The sequence below is a fragment of the Grammomys surdaster genome, unplaced genomic scaffold (assembly GCF_004785775.1).
Source record: "Grammomys surdaster isolate TR1022 unplaced genomic scaffold, NIH_TR_1.0 134, whole genome shotgun sequence".
NCBI classification, from domain to species: Eukaryota; Metazoa; Chordata; class Mammalia; order Rodentia; family Muridae; genus Grammomys; species Grammomys surdaster.
In genome coordinates, this window is record NW_021604592.1 from 3,299,082 (window position 1) to 3,319,344 (window position 20,263).

Sequence of the window (20,263 nt, forward strand, 5' to 3'; positions counted from 1 at the left end):
TGGTTGTCTGGTTTGGAGGCAGGCACCTTTATCTGACCCACTGAGCCACCTTACTGACCCACAGCTACTCCTTAATATAGACTCTTCTTTTCTACTGATCCACTACACTTGCTATTGCTTTTCAGCTAGGACACTTTGCTTTCATTTGATTAATAGAAAAGGATGAAAAAGTGTTACCCTGTTGCAGAAGACTCCTGATGCAGCCAACCAAGTGATTTCTACCACCACTGCCAAATTAAAAACACAAACCATCACTAGATTAAGAATCTGGTTTTCAGAAGTGATTTGAAATTTTGGATGATTTTCAGTTTGTTGCTTCTAACTAAACTATTATGCAGACATTTGAAAATCACTGCCACAATTAATGGCAGAACTGTGGTTGGAACTCAGATTTCTGTAATCCCAGTAGAGTGCTTGTCATAGAACATGACTTTATTATTTCAAATTTTGTAAGCCTGAGGTATGGTTGAAACATGGGATTTCATGAAAGCATTTTGAAAAGAGACACAAGTTGAGAGTTTGAAGACACCAAAAAAAAAAATTATTTTCTCTGACTAGGAGATCCTTTAATTCTAAAATAAAGATGTAAGAGGATAATGACACATCATCCACAGAGTTGGAAGCATCTAGTTGGAGAAATAAAAATGGTAAAACTATTCTGCAAGCTTGAAGACATAAGGGATACGTGTGTGTGTGTGTGTGTGTGTGTGTGTGTGTGTGTGTGTATGTGTGTGTGAGTGATTGTTTTTCTGTTCACAGGGTGAGCACATGGAAGTCAGAGGGCAACTTGCTGGAGTCAGTTCTGACTTTCCATGTGGGTTCCAGGGACAGAATTCAGGTTGTCATGATTGTGATCAAGTGCTTTTACCCACTGAGCCATCTTACCAGGCCCCCTCCTTATATTTTGTGACAGGTTTTTGTTTTTTTTTGTTTTTGTTTTTGTTTTTTTACTGAGCCTGGAGTTCTTGGATTCAGTTAGATGGCTGTATAGCTGGTCAGCAAGCCCCAGAGGCTGTCCTGTCTCTACCTCTACAGCACTGAGATCAAAGATGTGCTGGGATTTGAACTTGGGTACTCATGTTTGCAAGGCACTGAACCAACATAACCATTTTCCCAGCCCTGGATTAGAGATGTATCTTAAAGTCAGTTTTGTTTGTTATCAACATAGTCCTGCCATTTATTTATACTCTGCAGAAGATATTTCTCTTCTAAGCAGAAAGTGTTCTATAAGTTTAAGCACTTACAGGATTTAAAAAAAAAAAAAAAAAGAGCAGCATAATGATTGTACTAACAGTTTTTGACCTGTAGAGGGCACTTTGAAATTTTGGTGCTTCAAGATTTAATATAAACATCTAAATTGTTAATACTTATGTGTTTAGGGCTAATACATCCTTAAACCATTTCCATTTTTCATACGTTTAAGTCAAGACACAAAACTGCTTGTCTATGGAGTTGGGACAGGAATAGCAGCACAGCGTGGACAGGTCACACATTTCAACATGGTATATGGTCATGTAGGAATAGTGGAGTTTGCTGCTGTTCTCATTCCTAGGTGTCCCAGAACCATAGGCACAAATCTAAGGCAATGGTCATCCTTGTGCCTTAGTCAGTGGTACCATTGTTTAAACTGAGCTCCGGGACATTTCACTATACATAAGGGGCAATTAAGATGTTTGACTGATGAAAAAGTATTAGAGGCCAAGGATATCCTTAAGAAGTGCGGCAAGTCCCACAAATCCTTTGATAGCCTTTCTCATGATTATGGCACCATCTAGAAAGAAGACTAGGTACTATAACATATTTTTTTTAAAGTGTCAGAGACACATTTAAATGAATGTAGGTCTTGCAGACTAATAGTTTTTACATAAGATAGTGTTGGCATATTTCTAAACTAAGTGAATTTCACTTGGGTAAAAGGCTATCATTCTTTAAGTGTCGGGCCTTATAGTATATGATCATAATTGGAGCCCCTGGCATTTTACCAAGTTGGATAAGACCACTCCAAGCTAACACATCATAGTGTGTGTGTCTGTGTGTTGATCTGCACCTGAACTTGGAGGGTTCCATTTACTTACTTAGGACGTAGTATAATTGGAAGAGTGAAAGTTTGCCCTCCTGCCAGACTGCCATTGTTCTCTTCAGTCTTTTATCTGTAATAGGCTATGGTTGCTAACAGTGCATTTTGGGTCATTATTTTCAACTGTTTCTTGACACCTAACAATATTATTTTAAGCTCCAGCCAAGTAGATTTCCAATAATTATATAATGTCTCTCAGTAATGATCTGTTGCTTAAGCTACACATTCTACTTTACCTTTCAACACATACTTGATAACCTCTCATTTACTAACTGTAATTGAGGCAAATTCAGCCCTGGCTAATTAGGGGCTCTTAGTACCCCCTCATATATGCTATTCTCGATGACATACCAATAGAGTCAGGGTTCATTTTCATTTTTAATTAAAGTAATAAATATGTGCAACTTTAAAGAAAATGGAATGTTTGAGGACATTGCAAGTGTTGTACAAATAACAAGTCCAATGCTCTACTGTGGATGTACAAAAATGAGAACTTCTTGACTAAAATAGATGTTTAAGATTTGGGAGGAAAGAATAGGTAACAGGCAATTAAGGTAGTGTGTGAATGTTGGCCTTCCTGGATCTGCTTCAGTTAGCCCTGATAATTACTGAAGTTACTTACACAGCCTTCTGAATTTCAGCAACTGAAGAAGAGTTAAGGTTGGGATTATCTCTGAGGTGAAAAAACTTTCTACATTTACTTAGGTGACCAAGTCAAAACCACTGAAGATCTTTAGAAAACAGCCCCGCCTTCCAATGATGCCTACATCTAGAGGGACTACTTGCAGAATGGTTCTACTTTGTTTCTCCATGAAATATGTATGTTCTCCAGCTAGGAAGAAGTGTGACAGAAATAGCATTAACTCACTGTTCTTCTGTTCAACATTTCTGAAAATCATCACATAAGCAAAAAAAAAAAAAGTAAAAGAGAAGTTGGGAATAAAACATATGCCCATCAACTCAGAGCGATTCCAAATGGAAGCAGAAGTTGCTAATATGGTTTCAGTATTTTGTAAAAGAGCCAGCTGGATAGACGATAATTTTTCTACCCCTGCAGGGCATCAAAGCTTTTAGAAAATCATTCTCTTCACACATATTAACACGTAGCTTATTAAAACAGATGATACTTTTATTGTAAAACGGCCTGGAAACATAAAGTCAAGAGAGGTAAGGTTCACTTTGACCACCCAGTCAGACAAGGAGCATACACGGACACGACAGACCATGGCGGAGACTATGATGTAGTGGGACCTTCTGCAACTGCACAGCTGAAGTGTCACCATGAAGCCCGTGAATTGCTGTTATGAAAACATTTGCGGTAACTTGCATAATTAAATGAAACTGCCAGAAAAGCATTTCTAAAATGCAGGGAAGATGCATGTCAATACACTTCCAAGAAAACACCTAGTTTTAGAATCAGCACTCAGGCAAATTGTCTGATTCTGTCACTAGCACGATACCATTTCCGTTGGATTGAGCGCTCCTAGTTACGAGTGATTGACAACACTGCTATTAAGTCCAGTGTGTTCTTAGTAACCTTTATAGCAAATTGATCAAGTCTCTATAACTAACCCCCCATGCGTAGTTGTTATGCTTAAATGAAGACCTTAGTACTAACAAAAATAATCACATATATTTTTCACACACACCAATATTTTAAATCAAGGAAAAAATGTTCAATGGCCTGTGGCAGCTACTTACATCAAACAGCTTTTCTATATACATCTCTTCATTGACTTTTTCTCGAAGAATATCCTGGTTTTGCCGAACAAACATAATGTAGGTGTCTGCCAGGTCCATTCCTGGTTTCTGTTGTATGGGAAAAGCACATGGAATTTTAAAAAAAAGTCATTTTTCATTTCTTAAACTTTTATTTAATGAGTTTAGAAGTTTTATTTTTCAGGAAACAATTTTGGTAGCTGTTGAAATGGTTCATCCTTGTGAAATATATTTAGGCCAAATCAATGATGACTAACTCATAAAACGTTTATCACAGATCTTTACTACTAAAAGCCATTACTGTTAAGATGATTAGGAATACATGGTTGCAAGCTCATGAACATTTTTTAAAAAAGAGCTTTACTTGATTTTAAATTATTTGTATGTGTGTGCTTGTGTGTGGGTATGTGTATGTGAGTGTGGGTGCTGTCAGATACTAAAGGTATTGGAGTATCCTATTGCTGGAGATCACAGGCAATTGTGAGCTACCCAGCATGGGTGTTGGCAACTAAACTCAGGTTCTCTGAAGGGTAGTATGTAACTTTTAACTGTGGAGAAATCTCTCCAGCCTCCCGAGCATATTTTTTTTTTCAAGAATGAGTATCTTGAAAAGTCAATGTGTCATGAAATATAAATAAGATCAAATGAAAATTTCTCAATGGAAATACTATTTCTTAATTGTAAATATTATACAACTGACTTTTCATTACCTGCTGCTATTGGCTCACCAGTGATATGAAAATTGCTAATTGTCCTACTTTTGTCTCTTTTGAGTACTGTGGGTGTTCAAGGAATACAAAGTCAACGTTATTTTATTAAGGTTAGTAATACTAAGAAACTTGGGGAAACACTTAATACAAAGTAAAACAAAACATTGTTGGATTGTCTGTTGCTTGTATTCATTAATTTTCAAATACTCTTTTATAGATTTATTATATTACAGAAGTTCAGTGAGGATATTAATAAATTTGTCTCTGATGTAGGACCAAAGAGATGAACTAGCTAAATTACCTAGCATTTAGTATTTTCTCCTGTTAGAAGGGGCAGGGTTGTTAGCATTATTCCTTCTTGCTACAGACTTAAAAAAAAAATAGGTTGAGGATCAAGTCTTCATGGCTGCCAAAGAGATTTCCTTCTCAACTTATCCTTAGGTCTTTCTCAAGTTACATATGCTAGGGTGACTGATGGAAAACATTATTTACATCACTCACATCTGAGGTTGACTCAGCCTGCATTGAATTATTTCATTAGTGTATAACATTAGTAAGAACATAACAGTAGAACTGATGGCCAAGTCAGATAAGTTAAGCTTACACGGTCTCACGGACATAGGATGTGCTTTAACAGCCTTTACTAATAGCCTCATGTACAGTAGTGAACACTGATAGAAAATCAGGTCAAAGGTTGTGGCAATCAGGTTATTTTTTTCTGTGCTTAAAAACAACTGTTTTGTTTGCTTGTTTGAGGCAGGGTCTCCTATGTCCCAGGGGGTCTTGAATCAGCTGTGGAGTTGAGAATTACTTCTGATTTCTGGTCCTCTCTGTTTCCATTTCCCAAGTGCTAGAACTAGCATTATGTACCATCATGCCAGGTTCTGAGGTACTGGGAATGGAATACAGGGTTTTGTGCATGCTAGGCAAACATTCTTTCAATTGGGCTATACCTCCATTCCTGATAACATAAATTCACCTTAAAGTACGAAGAACAAAAACTCAGGAGTTTTTACAGTGGAACCCTGATATAACTAAATTACGTTACAATCTAAAATAACTACTTATACAAAAGTTCTCACAAGCATCCCCTTTAAGAGCATCTATATACAATGTAGGCAATACATGGTCAACCTGGTAGAGACGACTGAACAAACCCATTCCTCGTTTTTCTGTATAATCCTCATAACAAATGTTTGAAAGTATAAACAACCACAAGGATAATGACCAAAAATGTAAGTTGCTTTTATTTTGGGGAAGTGAAGTTTATACACCAGTTTTTCAAGTGAAGAGGTGCGGGCCATTTGCTCAGAGATTACCAGTTGTGGGTTCCACAGAGGCAGATGACCCATATGGTAAGTATTTTCCTCAGTGCTTCTCAAACTTTGTCAAAACACTGAAAATGAGAACCTTCAGGAGGCATGCTGCCACGGAATGAAAGTGACAGGAGGCCAGTTTCCTTCACTTATTACTGAGGGAGCTCAGGACCTGAGTTTCATGCAGGTGCCTGCAAACAAGAAGCTAGGACACCCAAAATAGCAAGGCACCAAGCAAAGCTGGCTACACTTGATCTGAAAGGGAGACTTGCCTTGTATGCATCATGTCTTCCTACCCAAACCCCTCACCCCCTTTTAATTTCCACCTCACAAAAGAAAACGATGCTTAGAAGTTTAATCCAATCAGTCACTCCCCAGGCAGACTCACTGGAAAGCAAGTTACGGCCAGGTAGAACGGGGAGTAGTGGCTGGCCTGTTTACTTTCATAGACATTCCTGTGTTCTTGAACTTCATAAAACACCGTCCAGGAAGAGTTTATCTTTCATCACCCCAAACCGGCAAGCACTCTGCAGCTCAAACATAAAAGAATTCTAGATTTCGGTCCCTCACTGGCAGACTCCAGCAACGGAGTGCTCCAGTCTGAACTCTGAAAGGAGTTCCACAACTTTGTAGGTGTGTGGAGAAAAGCTCGTCCAAGTTTGCACTTTCGAAACCGCATTTTCTTCTCTTTTGGCAAATTAAGATGTACTTGCTTGGAAAATAAGGCCTAGACTTCTTAACACGCCTCATTAGCATTACTCCTGCCTCTATCTTGGCGCTGTTTACCTAGTCTCGAAACTGTGACATATGGGAATTTCACACCTAGTGAATATATGTTCATGCAGTTTGTGGCATGAGACTATAATCATTAAAAGAATATACACAAGAAAGAGTGTAACTGCAACACCTGGTGACACGTTCCAATTAGAGTTATAGTTCCTTAAAACACTTTATCCTTCATTTGGTGTACGAAGGGTAATTATCTCTGATAAATTGCAGAAAAAGATGCAATTTTCCTTTTAAACAGTTTCTACCTTCAGTAACAAATGTGTTTGGATAGAAGACATTATCGCTGGCTCAGGGCTCCTTTGTGCCAAGGTTTTTGTTACGTGGCACTGGAATTTACACATTTGAGAAGTCACTGCCTCTAGACACACCATTAACTGTGTATCTTATGAGTTAATGCTTTAACAAGCCTGCAAGCTAAGCACTCTGGTGGTAGCTGTTTGTGTATGGTTTGGAACATAGATGAAATGAATGTTTGCATCTGCCCTGTTGAGGAGGAGGAGGAGGAGGAGGAGGAGGAGGAGGAGGAGGAGGAGGAGGAGGGAGCTCCAAATTCTCGAACAAGCAGGTGTGCCTTCAGATTCCACCAGAAGAGTACCCTGTGAAACTTCAGTGCTAATGAGCCCGTACACCTTTTTATCAAGAATATTGTATCCTACAGAGCTATGTTTAGAAATCTTTCCTCTATTGGTAATTAAATTAAAGCTTCCTTAATGAATATGAGAAAATAACAATTAAAAACCACATGGTGAGCACTCTATTAAGTATAATTTAGGAATATAAAATTATTATTTTTTCTATATTTCCAATTTAAATCTTCAGTTTACTACATACACTTCCCCACCTTGCTTATTAGGGTAGTTTCTCCAAACATAAAGAAGAATTCCTAAACTAATCTTCTGATCAGGAAAGGCAAATTTTGGCCAAGAAAGCTATATAGTAAAGGGACGTTAAGTTATAAAAGATTCCTTCATGAGCATAAAGAAATCCGTATTCATAGAGGGGAAATGGGGTTCTCCTGACATTGGCTGCATAAGTAGCTGAATATATATCAGTGAGTGAATGAGTTAGGCTGCATTCTCCTGCACTTTTTTTCCAAGCATTAATTACTAGTTAACCCAGCAAGAGGAACATACCACTTAAAAGGAGAGAGAAAAAAATTCCTTGCTAATTATATGCTGCAAACGCTCTTACTTCCTGCTGCTCCGGCTAATCCCACAGGTGCTAGCATTCACTTCCCCATTCATGGGTAGGTAGGTATGACATGGCAGTCATTTTTCACAGTGACAGGTTTACATGTAGAAGAAGCTGCTTAACCTTCCACTGGAGGTTAACGATACCCTATGCAAACACTGTCACGATGGGTGTCGGTTTAACAGCGAGACACATTTTCAAATGTACCTTTCCTGTCTTGAAAGATTAACTAGAAGGCACAATGTAATTGACTTACTTTAATAGCGTACTTCTCAGATCCTAAAAAGAATCCAACATAAGCCTTGCTTAAGAGAAACGATCATTTGTGAGACTGCTATCCTCGTGGATGATGATTTGTATGTTTTGTAAATGAAATACCCACATTGGGTTCGATACTACCACTGACAAAGTGAAAGGCAGGAGATGTAAGCTTAGCTTTGGAATCTGAAAGTACAGCAGGAGACTTTTGTAGCCCAGCTCAGGCAGGCAAGGGTGAATAGTAACTTAAAAACTGATGAATAGGGGAGATATAACTGTCTTGGTAATTGTTTTTTTTTTAAACAGCTTTTAACAGTTTATGTATTTCATTATTTTGGCATTTACACATCAATTTTTGTATTGTATTTCAGTCAAAAACATTCGACAGCATTCAAAAGCAATTAGTTTTGAATATATGTTCTCAAAATTTTAAGACAACAAATAGTTAAGTATTCCCACGATGATATCATTTTAAAAAATATAATTTACTTGTGTTATGAAGTAGCACAATTATATTGCACCTATGTAGAAAGCCAAAAGGAACAGAGTCAAACCCTTCAAACTAGATTGATGCCAACTTAAGTATTATGTTTATCTGTAGAGAGAGGACTAGCTTACGGAAGGGGGCAGGGGGATGAAATTTAAATAACAAAGTTTATAGGGATGTGTTTCTTTCAAGATTTTGAAATAGATTTTCTGTTTTTTTTTAAATAGTTAGACAAATGTTATCTACTAATTAACATATGTGAAGCCCTAGGTTAGGTCTCTAGCAAAACACACACACACACACACACACACACACACACACACAATCATGTGTGAAACTGCTGTCCTCATATATGATGACCTGTATGTTTTGTAAATGAAATACCCAGTGGGTTTGACACTGCCACTGATAAAGTGAAAGGCATGAGACATAAGCCTTTATGAGACACGCACACCATAAACACATGAATAGAGAAAAAAAATCTGAATTAAGGATGGCACAACCTTAAAAATTTTCTTCCAGACTTGAAGCACGTAACAAGATATTTTAAGAATGTGCACTTTAGGCAGTCCTGGACTTCTGAGGCAGGACATCCTTTTTACTGAAGAGTGTGTGCTCTGAAGGCCTTTTGTGTGCTTCCCTAGGAGTCAGTAAGTGTCAGAAGCCTCCCACAAAGTCTGGGAGTCCCGGACACTGGGATGTGCTATGTGTAAAGCCGCTGTAATGGAAGTGCTCACACTGGTTTCATTCACATGAAAGCTCTGTATCATTTTGTTTTTAAAGGAATGACACAATCTATATTCCAGCATGGCTAGGAGCAGTTGTTCTGAGCATGTGTGTGCTTATAGAGCAACATTTTTGGCTTATTGCTAGAGGAAACCTTTCCAAGAGAAGGTTATTTAAAAATACTGAAAGAATGCTACGGTTGGGGCACCCTAAGCTCTTTCCCTCCAGTGCTTGCATGTTCACTGGTGTCGCCCTTATTCAGGTCTTATTTAGGCAGCCATGTAGAAAAGCCAAAGAACTACAAGCAACCAAGGAATGCTGATGGCTGTAGAAACCAGCTTTCCCAGGGAAGAGCCCACCAACTGATCGTCCAGTATCGACTGGTCAGCTCTGAAATCTTATACATACAGGTAACCTATGGACTGAGCAGGTTGAGTTTATATACTTAGGAACACATGCACACACAGAGGGTTTTATATATACACACATATACATACACACATATACACACAGATATATGTTTGTATACATACATACACATGCATACTTAGGAATGTGTATACACACACACACACACACACACACACACATATGCCTATACACACACACTCACTCAATTTAATAAAAAAAGAGACCATGAATTTGAAAGAGGGTTATATAAAAGAGGTTGGAGGGAGGAAAGGGAAATGAGGTAATGATATTTTAATTTCAAAGAATAAAAATGCATTAAAAATCAATAACTACAATGAAAAAAGTGAATAATGACTGGAAATGAAATGACAAGGAAAGAAGGCAGAATGAGTGTCCCACTGAGATTTTATGAATCACTATGCCTGTGAAGAGGACATCACAGCTCCCTGCTCTATACCCTGGTGAACACACAGGCCCTGCCAGGGAAGGGTATTCCCCAACTCCTGCTTTGCTCTCCTTCTGCTGTAAAGTACTGAATGTATTGGTGACCTCATCTAAATAATAAACACCGTCAGAAACAAATACGTGAAAGGGGAGGAACATAATGTCAGTGCTATATAAACATATATGCATATATATGTACATATATGTGTATATGTATATAAATATATGTATATAAATACACACACACATATGGAACACTACGCTGACAGTTTTATATGTATCTGCTGGTATATATGTGTGTACATATGTATATACACACACATATATATATACATATATATGTATATATATGTGTGTGTGTGTGTATGCATGTGTGTTCTAGTGCATGTGGATACTAGCGTTCTACTATATGTAGACACCAAAGGACAGTCTCTGGAATATTCTTTTTCAAGAACTATCAATCTGTCTTTTTTTCCAGTCAGGGCGAGTTAGTGCCACTGTACATGGGTTTTTCATGTGAACTCTGGAGAAAAAAACTCAGGAATTCATACTTGCATAGTAAAGAGTTTACTAAGATCTTGCCCCTGCCCCTGATCTCAGATATTTCAAATATGCCCTACAAATACAAAGCAAGCTAATATACCACATGGATCTTCATAAAGGCCCTGTAATATGACACAGAAATGACATTAGTATCCTCAGAGCAAAGAAAAAAATGAGAGCCACAGGTATGGCAGTGACAGCAGCCCAAGGCGGGGGGACCTAAACTGGATGCTAGACTTTATGTCATCTCCCCATTTGGGGAGATTTAAGATTATACACATTTGGCAATGAGCATAAAGAGAGTTTGAAAGGATAGCTACTGAAGAGAACACTCATACTGAACTGGCCATCTTGTCTGTTATGTTCAGCTCCTCTCAGGATGAACACATTCCTCTCCCTCCCCCACTTTTATCCTTACAAGCTACTGTTTCCAAATTTCTTGGATGGAACCCTTAACTACTATGGCAGCTTTCTACAGGAAAGGTAAAATGGTGGGTTGTTTTAAAGTGACCTATGTGATTTCTCCCCAGTAATGCAGATATATTCAATGGGTGCCGATTTTGTAGAATGTAGCCACTAGATGTTATTTTCTAATCAATGGTAATGTATGATAATAACTAACATTTACTGAGTACTAATTGCACTCTAGGAAGCCTGTAAAATACTTAGCCACAATAAGCCTGTAAGAGGTATAATTATATCTTCATTTAATAGACAAAGAAATTAGTGCCCAGGGTTACATGATATTATAAGCTGAGTGTTGGAGGGAGAAGCCAGGCACAGGCAGTCTGGCTCCCCTAATGAACCATGCTACTTGATTTAAAAAAAAAGATACCCCACATTATTGTTTCAAATGATACTGTACAAAGGTTTTCATTTATTATTTAACTTTTTATGTTTGTTATGTGTGTATGTTCCTGAGAATGACTGGGGCTTCTGCTTGCCATGGTGCGCCTAAGGAGGTCAGGGATATTGGTGGGCATTGGTTCTCATCTTTGACCTTCTTTGAGGCAGAGTCTCTCTTTTGGTGTTCGCTGTTGGATATGCCAGGCTAGCTAGCCCATATTCTTCTGGGGATTTCTACCTCTCTGACACCATCTTGCTGTAGGAATGTTGTGATTATAGACAGGAGCTATATCATATCTGGCTTTGTGTTGGCTCCAGGGATCTGGACTGAACCCAAGTGCCTACACTTGAGAAATGAGTGCTTTTATCGACAAAGGCATAGCCTAGCCTCCCATTCATTTCTAATTTCCATTTTATTCCATCTTACCTTATTTATTTTGTATACAAGTGCTTATGTGTATATGTGAAAGGTGTGTGCATTCATGTGTGGAGGTCAGAGGACAACTTTTGGGAGCTGGTTCTCTTTCACCATCTGCATTCTGAAGATTGAATTCAAATCATCAGGCTTGGTTCCAGCCACCTTTAATCACCAAGTTACCTTGTTACCCTTCCTGACACTAAAAACATACAGTGCTTTTAGCTACATCTTACCTATGCCATGGATTGACATAAAAATTTTTTTTAAAAAAATTAATGTGTGTGTGTTTGTGTGTGTGTGTGTGTGTGTGTGTGGTGTGTGCCTGTGAATGCAGAAGCCACTGGAGGCCAGAGGTATCAGATCCTCTGGAGCTGGGATTACAGCCAGTTGGTAGCTACCAGACAAGGATGCTGGGAACTGAACTTGGATATTCTACATGAGTAATACATGCTCTTAACTGCAGCAGGGTTTCTCCTACCCCAGATGGGTGATTTTAAAAATTGTTGTTAACTTTGGTACACATAGTACTTTGACACTACCAAGCTTTGGTTTGGGCCTAGTGCTCAGTTTATAAAGCCAATGTAAACAGTGTCCTCTTGGTCCTGCACTTAACATCTGGCTGACACTCTTACATCTGTGTTCCTTTCTTCTAGGTACTTCAACTGCTTATTACCATAACAAGGTCTTGTTTAAAAAAATCTAGCAAACTGGGTATGGTGCTACATGCCTATATTCTTAGAACTTGGAAGGTAGGGAGTATGAGGATTAAGATTTTCAGGTAATCCTCAGATACAATGAATTTCAGACCAACCTGGTGTACATGAGAACCTATTTTATAGCCCCTCCAAATTTCAAACCATCTGAAATCTTCACCAAACTAAACTCTCTACAGCTCTATGGTGGGATGGTGAGGTGCATCTGCTAAAATTATGCTCATAATATGCAATACTTAAGTTGCAAAATTTAAAGACTTGCCCTCTCTCCTCTTTCTCAGCCATTTATCCTGTCTAGGGATATGCAGCCTTGGCTGTTCTGCAACTTGCCTGGCCCAGGCTTGCCTTGAATTCATAGACATCTGGTCCACCTGCCTCTGCCTCTGAGTGCTGGGATAAAACACATGCACCACCATTCCTGGCTCAACAATTTCTCTTACTCATCCTCAATTGTGTGGTACTTCCAAGCGAGTAGGTCTTGGAAGCATGAATCTCACTCCTCCTTTTAGAATATAAATATTTAATTTTGTAGGTAATTTTTATTGTGTCGTGAAACTGTTTTTACTGATTTGTTTTAAAAACAATTTCCAGCAAGTGGCAGCACTGTGAGAAGGCATTATTCTTTCATACATTTTTTTTTCCCCTAGCATTTATCTTATCATCATCCTCTGAGGGATATCTTTCTCTTTTTCTTGGAGGGACTTAAACAGATACTCAGAATTCAAAGCTTACCATAGGAATAATGCAAATTATATAACTTCTTCACTCATTTTATAGAAGACTAAGCTGAGGTCACGTAAATAAAAGTCCATGGCCACACAGTTAATACAACTGTCCAAGGCCACAAAAAATGAATTAAAACAGCCATTACTAAGTCCTAGGCAAATGAATTAATTGTGCCACCAGATGTATATGTGTGTGTGTGTGTTTGTTGATGTGATGTCAGAGAACAACATGGCAGGGTCAGTTCTTTTCTTCTACTATGTGGGTTTTAGCAATTGGATTCAGGACGTTAGGGTCAGTGGCAAGCCATCTCTCCACCTCCAATTGTCAACTTTTAAAATTTCAACTAATCAATTCCTTCCATAGACTATGTTTTTGGTGTTCTATCTAAATATTCATCACCAAACCCAAGGTCCTCTATATTTTCTTTTATATTTTCCTTTGAAGGATACATACTTCTTTTTTTTTTTGTATATGGTTCTATGATATGTTAATTTTTTTATAAAAATGGGGCCAGTATCACCCTTTTTCTGTGATTTTTTCTTAAAAGACCAGTTCAGACAGATAGACTTGCTGAAGCATGAGCATAAACAATAATAATAGCTAGCAGGACCTCATAATTTTAAAATTAATAGGCATTTGCAATAGAATCACAAGGTCAAGATATGAGGGAAAAATTCATCCACTGGCAGTTGGCCCTCTCACCAGGACACTTCTATGGGACAGATAACTATGCTTAAGGAGTAACTTAATTGGGAAGTGATCATGACCCTTGAAATTCTTCTAAGACAGTGATAGGTATGTTGAGGAGCTTAGGAATGGTCACCATTACATTGCTTAATTTGGCATGTCTATATTTCTTATTCTAGACTCTGAGCTGATGGAAGTTTGGGATGCACAGTTTTATTAAGAATCCCACGGTCTGATACACATTAAACAATCTTATCAGTAGTTTCAGTGAAGACTTAAGTTTTTTTTATTTTAATAATAAGAGTTGTTCACATAATACACGCATTTAAATAGCACAGGAGCTCTTGGGGAGAGGAGACATGATAAAGAACAACAAGTATTTTAAGGACTTCCCTGATGAAGGAACAGCAGAACTAGGATTAATAGGCAGAATTCAGAGAAATGCAGGTCAGTCCATAAGCGTAAGAGGAGGCTGCCTAACAGTCAGCTTGAAATCACTGAAATAACTAAACAGAGCTCAGAGAATCTTTGAGAAAGATGTCAAAGGATGTTCTTTTTGCTCTGAGGAGGGTTAATTAAGCACTTTCTGCCTCTCTCAACTAAGATTTTGTGATGTAATGAGGATCCAGTTCATAGTCAAATTGAAAGCTTTAAAAGCTCCAGAGATACAAATAATTATGATATCCTATTTTATTTAAATTCAAGATAAAAACACAAGATAATAAGATGCTTACGTAGTCCAATGAAGTCCAAATGTGTATGAAGGCCTGCCCTTCTGGAGACAAAATATAAAAGCTTTCCCTTAATTTTTCCATTCTCTCCTTTATGCATATATTTACTCCTATTTATTTTTCAGCACTGATCCTAAGTATAAGAATGACAGAGTGGAAAGCCTTCTTTGAGAGTCATTCTGTAAGTAAAATGTTCCAAAGAAACCCTAACAAGTGGCAGGAACACCCAGGTTAGACATCACCATGCCATATTCTTGCATGCCAAGTTCAACTGGGGCATAGCCAGCAGAGAGGAGCCATGCTCTGTCCCCTAAGCTCTATCCACAGGCTCACTGCTTTGCCCCCCTTTCCAAGGAGGTCCATGGTTCCACCTGGAGCACAGCAAGCACAAGTGAGCAGCTTCCCTGAGATCCAATGTCAGAACCAAGGTTTTGCATGCCTTCCCAAAGAGTTCAGTTGGCATCAGGGACATCTAACCAACACCAGTGGCAACCAGATGGCTAAAGGCCAGCTTAAGAACACAAACAATAAGAGCCAGAAGAACACAGCACCATCAGCACCAAGCTATCCTACTACACCAAGCCTTAGATATCCAATCATAGCCAAAGCATAAGAAAGTGACCTTAAAGTGACAAAGAAGTCAAAACCATACAATGAAAAAAAGAAAGCATATTCAACAAATGGTGCTGGCATAACTTGATATGTGCATATGGAAGAATGCAAATAGACCCATATTTATCACACTGTACAAGTGGATCAAAGACTTTAACATAAAACTGGACACACTAAATCTAATAGAAGAGAAATTAGGGAACAGCCTTGAAATCACTGGTTCTGGAGCCAACTTCCTGAACATAACACCAGTAGCTCAGGCACTAAGATCAACAGTTAATAAATGGGATCTAATTGAACAGAAAAGTTTCTACAAGGCTAAAGACACCATTAATAGGACAAAATGGCAGCTATAAAATAGGAAAAGATCTTCGCTAACACTATATCTGACAGAGGGCTAATATCCAAAATATATAAAGAATTCAAGAAATCAAATACCAACAAGCCAAATAACCCAATTAAAAACTGGAGTACAGAGCTAAACAAAGAATTCTCAACAGAGGATGCTCTAGTAGCTAAGAAGCACTTAAATAAATGTTCAATACTCTTTGTCATCAGGAAAACACAAATAAAAATGACTCTGAGATTCTACCTTTATATATGTTAGAATAAGATCAAAAACTCAGAATGTGCTGGTGAGGATGTAGAGCAAGAGGAATGCACCTCCATTGCTGGTGGGAGTGCAAACTTGTACAACCACTTTGGAAGTGTATTTGTTGGGTTCTCAAAAAAAAAAATGGGAATAGATCTATCTCAAGACCCAGCTATACCACTTGATGGAACAAAAGATGTTCCATCATACCACAAGGACATTTGATCAACTATGTTCATAGCAGTTTAATTTTTAATAGCTAGAAAGTGGAAACAACCCAGATGTCCCTCAGCTGAAGAATGGATAATGAAAATATGGTGTATTTACATAATGGGATACTACTCAGTCATTAAAAACAAGGACATCATGAAATTTGCAGGCAAATGGATGAAACTAGAAAATATCATTTTGGGTGAAGTAACCTAGGCTCAGAAAGACATGAATGATATGTACTCACTAATAAGTGGACATTAGCTGTAAAGTACAAGGTAACTATGCTACAGTTCACAGATCCAAAGAAGCTAAGTTACAAGGACAGCCCAAGGGAGGATGCTTGAATCTCATATAGAAGGGGACATAAAATAGACATTGGAAGTGAATGGACATAGGGAAGTGGATGAGATAGGGGACAAAGAGGAGAATGGGGTGGAGATCAGGTATGGGGAGAACTGGGTTGGGGGTTTGAGGGGCTGGGAGAGAGAAGGAAAATGAGTGAGGGGCATTTCTAGAACTAGCATGAGCCCTGGACAGGGTTTAGGGTTAGGCTCCTGGGAGGATATGGGTGTGACCCTAGTAGAGACTTCTAGCAGCAGGGGATATGGAGCCTGAAATGGCCGCCTCCTATAGCCAGGAAGGGATTCCAGAGTGGGGAGGTGAACACCAAGCCACTCACAAAACCCTTGATCCAAAATTAGCCCTGCCTACAAGATGTGCAGAGATAAAGATGGAGCAGAGATTCAGGGAATGGTCAACCAATGATGGGCCCAACTTGAGACCTACCCTATGGAAGAAAGCCAACCCATTTCTATTAATGATACTTTGTTATGCTTGCAGATGGGCCTAGCATAACTGTCTTCTGAGATACTTCTTCCAGCAGCTGATGGAAACAGATGCAGAGACTCACAGTCAAACATTAGGAGGAGCTCAGGGAGTCTTGTAGAAGAGTCAGGGGCAGGATTGTGGGAGCCAGAGGAGTCAAGGACACTACAAGAAAACCTACAGAGCCAACTAACCTTGGTCCATGGGGCCTTACAGAGGCTGAACTAATACAAATGGGCATGCATGATCTGAACCTAGGCACCTTACACACATGTAATAGATGTGCAGCTTGATCTTCATGTGTGTCACCCTCTGGATCATCTAAGTCATCTCTGACTTAGACTCTGTTGCGCAAGGGATGCCTTTGTCTCCTTTTCCCCTAGTTGGGCTGGCTTGTTTGCTCAGTGGGAGAGGATACACTCAGTTCTGATGTCACTTGAGGTGCTAGGGTGGGTTGGTACCTGGGGTGGGTTGCACTCCCCTTTTCTGAGGAGAAGGGGAAGGGGTAAAGGGAATAGGGGAGTGGTAAGATGGAACTGGGAGGGTAAGAGCCAGAGGGCTATGATCAGATATAAAGTGAATAAATAAATTAATCAAAAGAAACTATGACATCAGTCATACTGGTGACAGGCTGCAGCATGTAAGCATTCTAAAACTAAAAGCCACCTGCAGCCATTGTTCAAGGAGTCTCAGCAGTCATGCCAATCACATTCGTGTCAATGCTCTGCTCCAAGGATGCTGAACCTCAAGGAGGTAAGTCATATCTAGCGATTTGCTAGGTTTAAGGACATTACTCTAATTGTGTGAAAATGGATAACATATGCTCAGAATCATAATTAGGTCAGTCTATGCTTTAATTATCCATAACTCATATATTTGATTGCGATAGTAATAGAATTTAAAGCCCAAGTTCATTCAGTACATCTTAAAAATACTATACTAAATTGGTTTATAGGATTATTTTATTCTATAATTTCTGCTCTTGGTATCTTAAAGTGTTGAATACATTTATAGGTCATACTGTTTATTAGGTCTTTATTTCCAAAGAAGTCTTCGAAAAAACTCAATGTTTAAACACATTACAACTGATTTGCTACCGTTGTATTTACAAATGGAGCTAGCTGAACCTTTATTGCTATTTTAATTGTTACTAGCAACCAGTTAGAACCTTCATATAAAGATCAAGAAGACCAAGTACTGTTCTATATAGTATATATTGTCTGTCCTATCCCAGAGGGCTGTAAAGTTTCTCCTTGAAGCTCTAACATCAAGTTCTCATGGTGAACTAACTTTATGACAGCTCCCATGTTATAGGAGAAAAAGTAAGATCTGTGGAAATGCTGCTGCCAAGCTTTTATCATGGGGTGTTTTCTTAATGAAAGGAAACTACTCTCCAAGGGATGGTACTGGTTTAAAGAACTGAAGCCAACCATCACAGATTCATAATTATGAGGGGCTTGGGAAGAGAAGCAAGGGAAGGGTGGATGGATGGAAGGGGGAGGAAAAACAGATGTAAAAATACTTACAGGGACATCCACATATTTTGCAGCTGCTTTCACCTTAAACGGGAAAGAAAAGAATAATTATGAGAATTCTTAACTGGTACACGAGTACTGTGGGGTAACTGTTAAAAGACAACACAAAAGAACTCACTGAGATACTTACAGTGAAGGACAGAATGGATGAGAAGAAAGTGCCTTCATCATACCTTGACAGCTTCGAAAGCACTCCTTCCAACACTGAAACAAACTGCAGTGGAATTCATGGTGAGTGTGAGAATATAGAATATAGTCTACAAGCAGGGAGGACAATTTGTGAACCAACTTTTTATAACACACACACCACTACCACCACCACCACCACCACCACCACCACCACCACCACCACCACCATCACCACCAAATAAACTGACAGCTGAGTTCAGGAGAACTTGTAACGTTTATTCTATCATTCTGAACATAAGCTCCAATATCCTTTCCCACTGTTGAAAATAATACATTAATTTCTTTTTTAAAAAAAAAAGAGTGTAGAATAGAATAGTTACTGTGTATTTGGCCCAGGATAGCGATTAATGTAACCTCAAACTATAAACCCACTTTAAGCATTGCTTTTATTTTTTCAACTGAGCTACTCTCAATTGTCAATTGTAGATGACACTGTCAAGTTACAATCAATCAGTCTCTCTCTCTTCCTCCCTCTCCTTCTCCTTCTCTCTGTTTCTAATATCTTTAACAAGATTTTACCAGATAGTTCTAATTGGGGTATACAAAGAACACACACACAAAATCGTGGAACCCAGGGATTGGGAGATACCCATGTATGTGGCCCAAGAAAGTCCTTCATCAAGTATGGCCAAGAGGACCCAGAAGGTTGGACACCCCTGATTTAAACCATAAATAAGAGTTGTTTTCAACTTTAATGAAGACACTTATAAACAATGATAACTAAACTGATCAAATATCCATCATGTATGACTTGCCTAGAGATCAAGTTTTTCTACATATACAGAGGAGCCTGACCAGTGAAGACTGAACAGTAGAAGAGAGGTGTGGCATTCAGGGGTTTTATAACATTAGAACAAGGCTGGCATTCTTTAACAAGCATTTATCAAACTTTCCAACTGTGACGCTCAAGTATCATCCCTGTTTCCCAAGGGTCAGTCCAACACTGATATCACCTCTTCTACTAGCTCTGTGCTAATGCTGGAGAGTGGAAGGAGGAGGAGTGGTAGCCACATTACTTCAGAGAAATTTCATATTTCTAAAACTTTTCTTTTTCTTCTTCTCTGTTCCTTCCTTTCTTCCTTCCCTTCCTTCCTCTTTAAAACCCTCCTTTCTCCTCTTTCCCCCTCTCTTCTCTCTAGGTTTTTGTGACAGGGTGTTACATGTCCTGTTGTGGCCTTAAACTCCCTATGTTATTGAGGATAACTCTTAACATCTGGTCTTTCGGCTTTTACCTTTTGAATGCTGGGATTATAAGCACGCACCACCATGCCTACTTTATTTGATGCTGAGGATCAAAACCAGACTTTGTACATGCTAGATAAGCAAGCATTCTACCAATCTGCGTTACATCCCTAGCCTGCCCCCATCATACACATTTTATACATACATGTATATGTATAATGTAATGTTATTATATATAATATATGATGTGTAATATATAATATATATTATAAAAGTATTCAGCATATATATATATATATATATATATATATATATATATATAT

The 20,263-nt window shown here is 38.6% G+C and overlaps 1 protein-coding gene across 4 annotated transcripts in view; it reads right to left on the reverse strand.

Annotated features, from left to right (window-relative positions):
* The window catches only part of Cadps2 (calcium dependent secretion activator 2), a 501,414-nt gene that overhangs the window by 21,532 nt on the left and 459,619 nt on the right, over positions 1-20,263 (reverse strand). For all 4 annotated transcript variants that reach the window (XM_028762525.1, XM_028762526.1, XM_028762523.1 and 1 more), the window contains 3 exons: positions 18,700-18,783; positions 18,561-18,593; positions 3,779-3,886 (listed from right to left, as the gene is read on the reverse strand). In XM_028762525.1, coding sequence (XP_028618358.1) covers positions 3,779-3,886; positions 18,561-18,593; positions 18,700-18,783 — 225 coding nt within the window. The remainder of the gene's footprint in view (positions 1-3,778; positions 3,887-18,560; positions 18,594-18,699; positions 18,784-20,263) is intronic.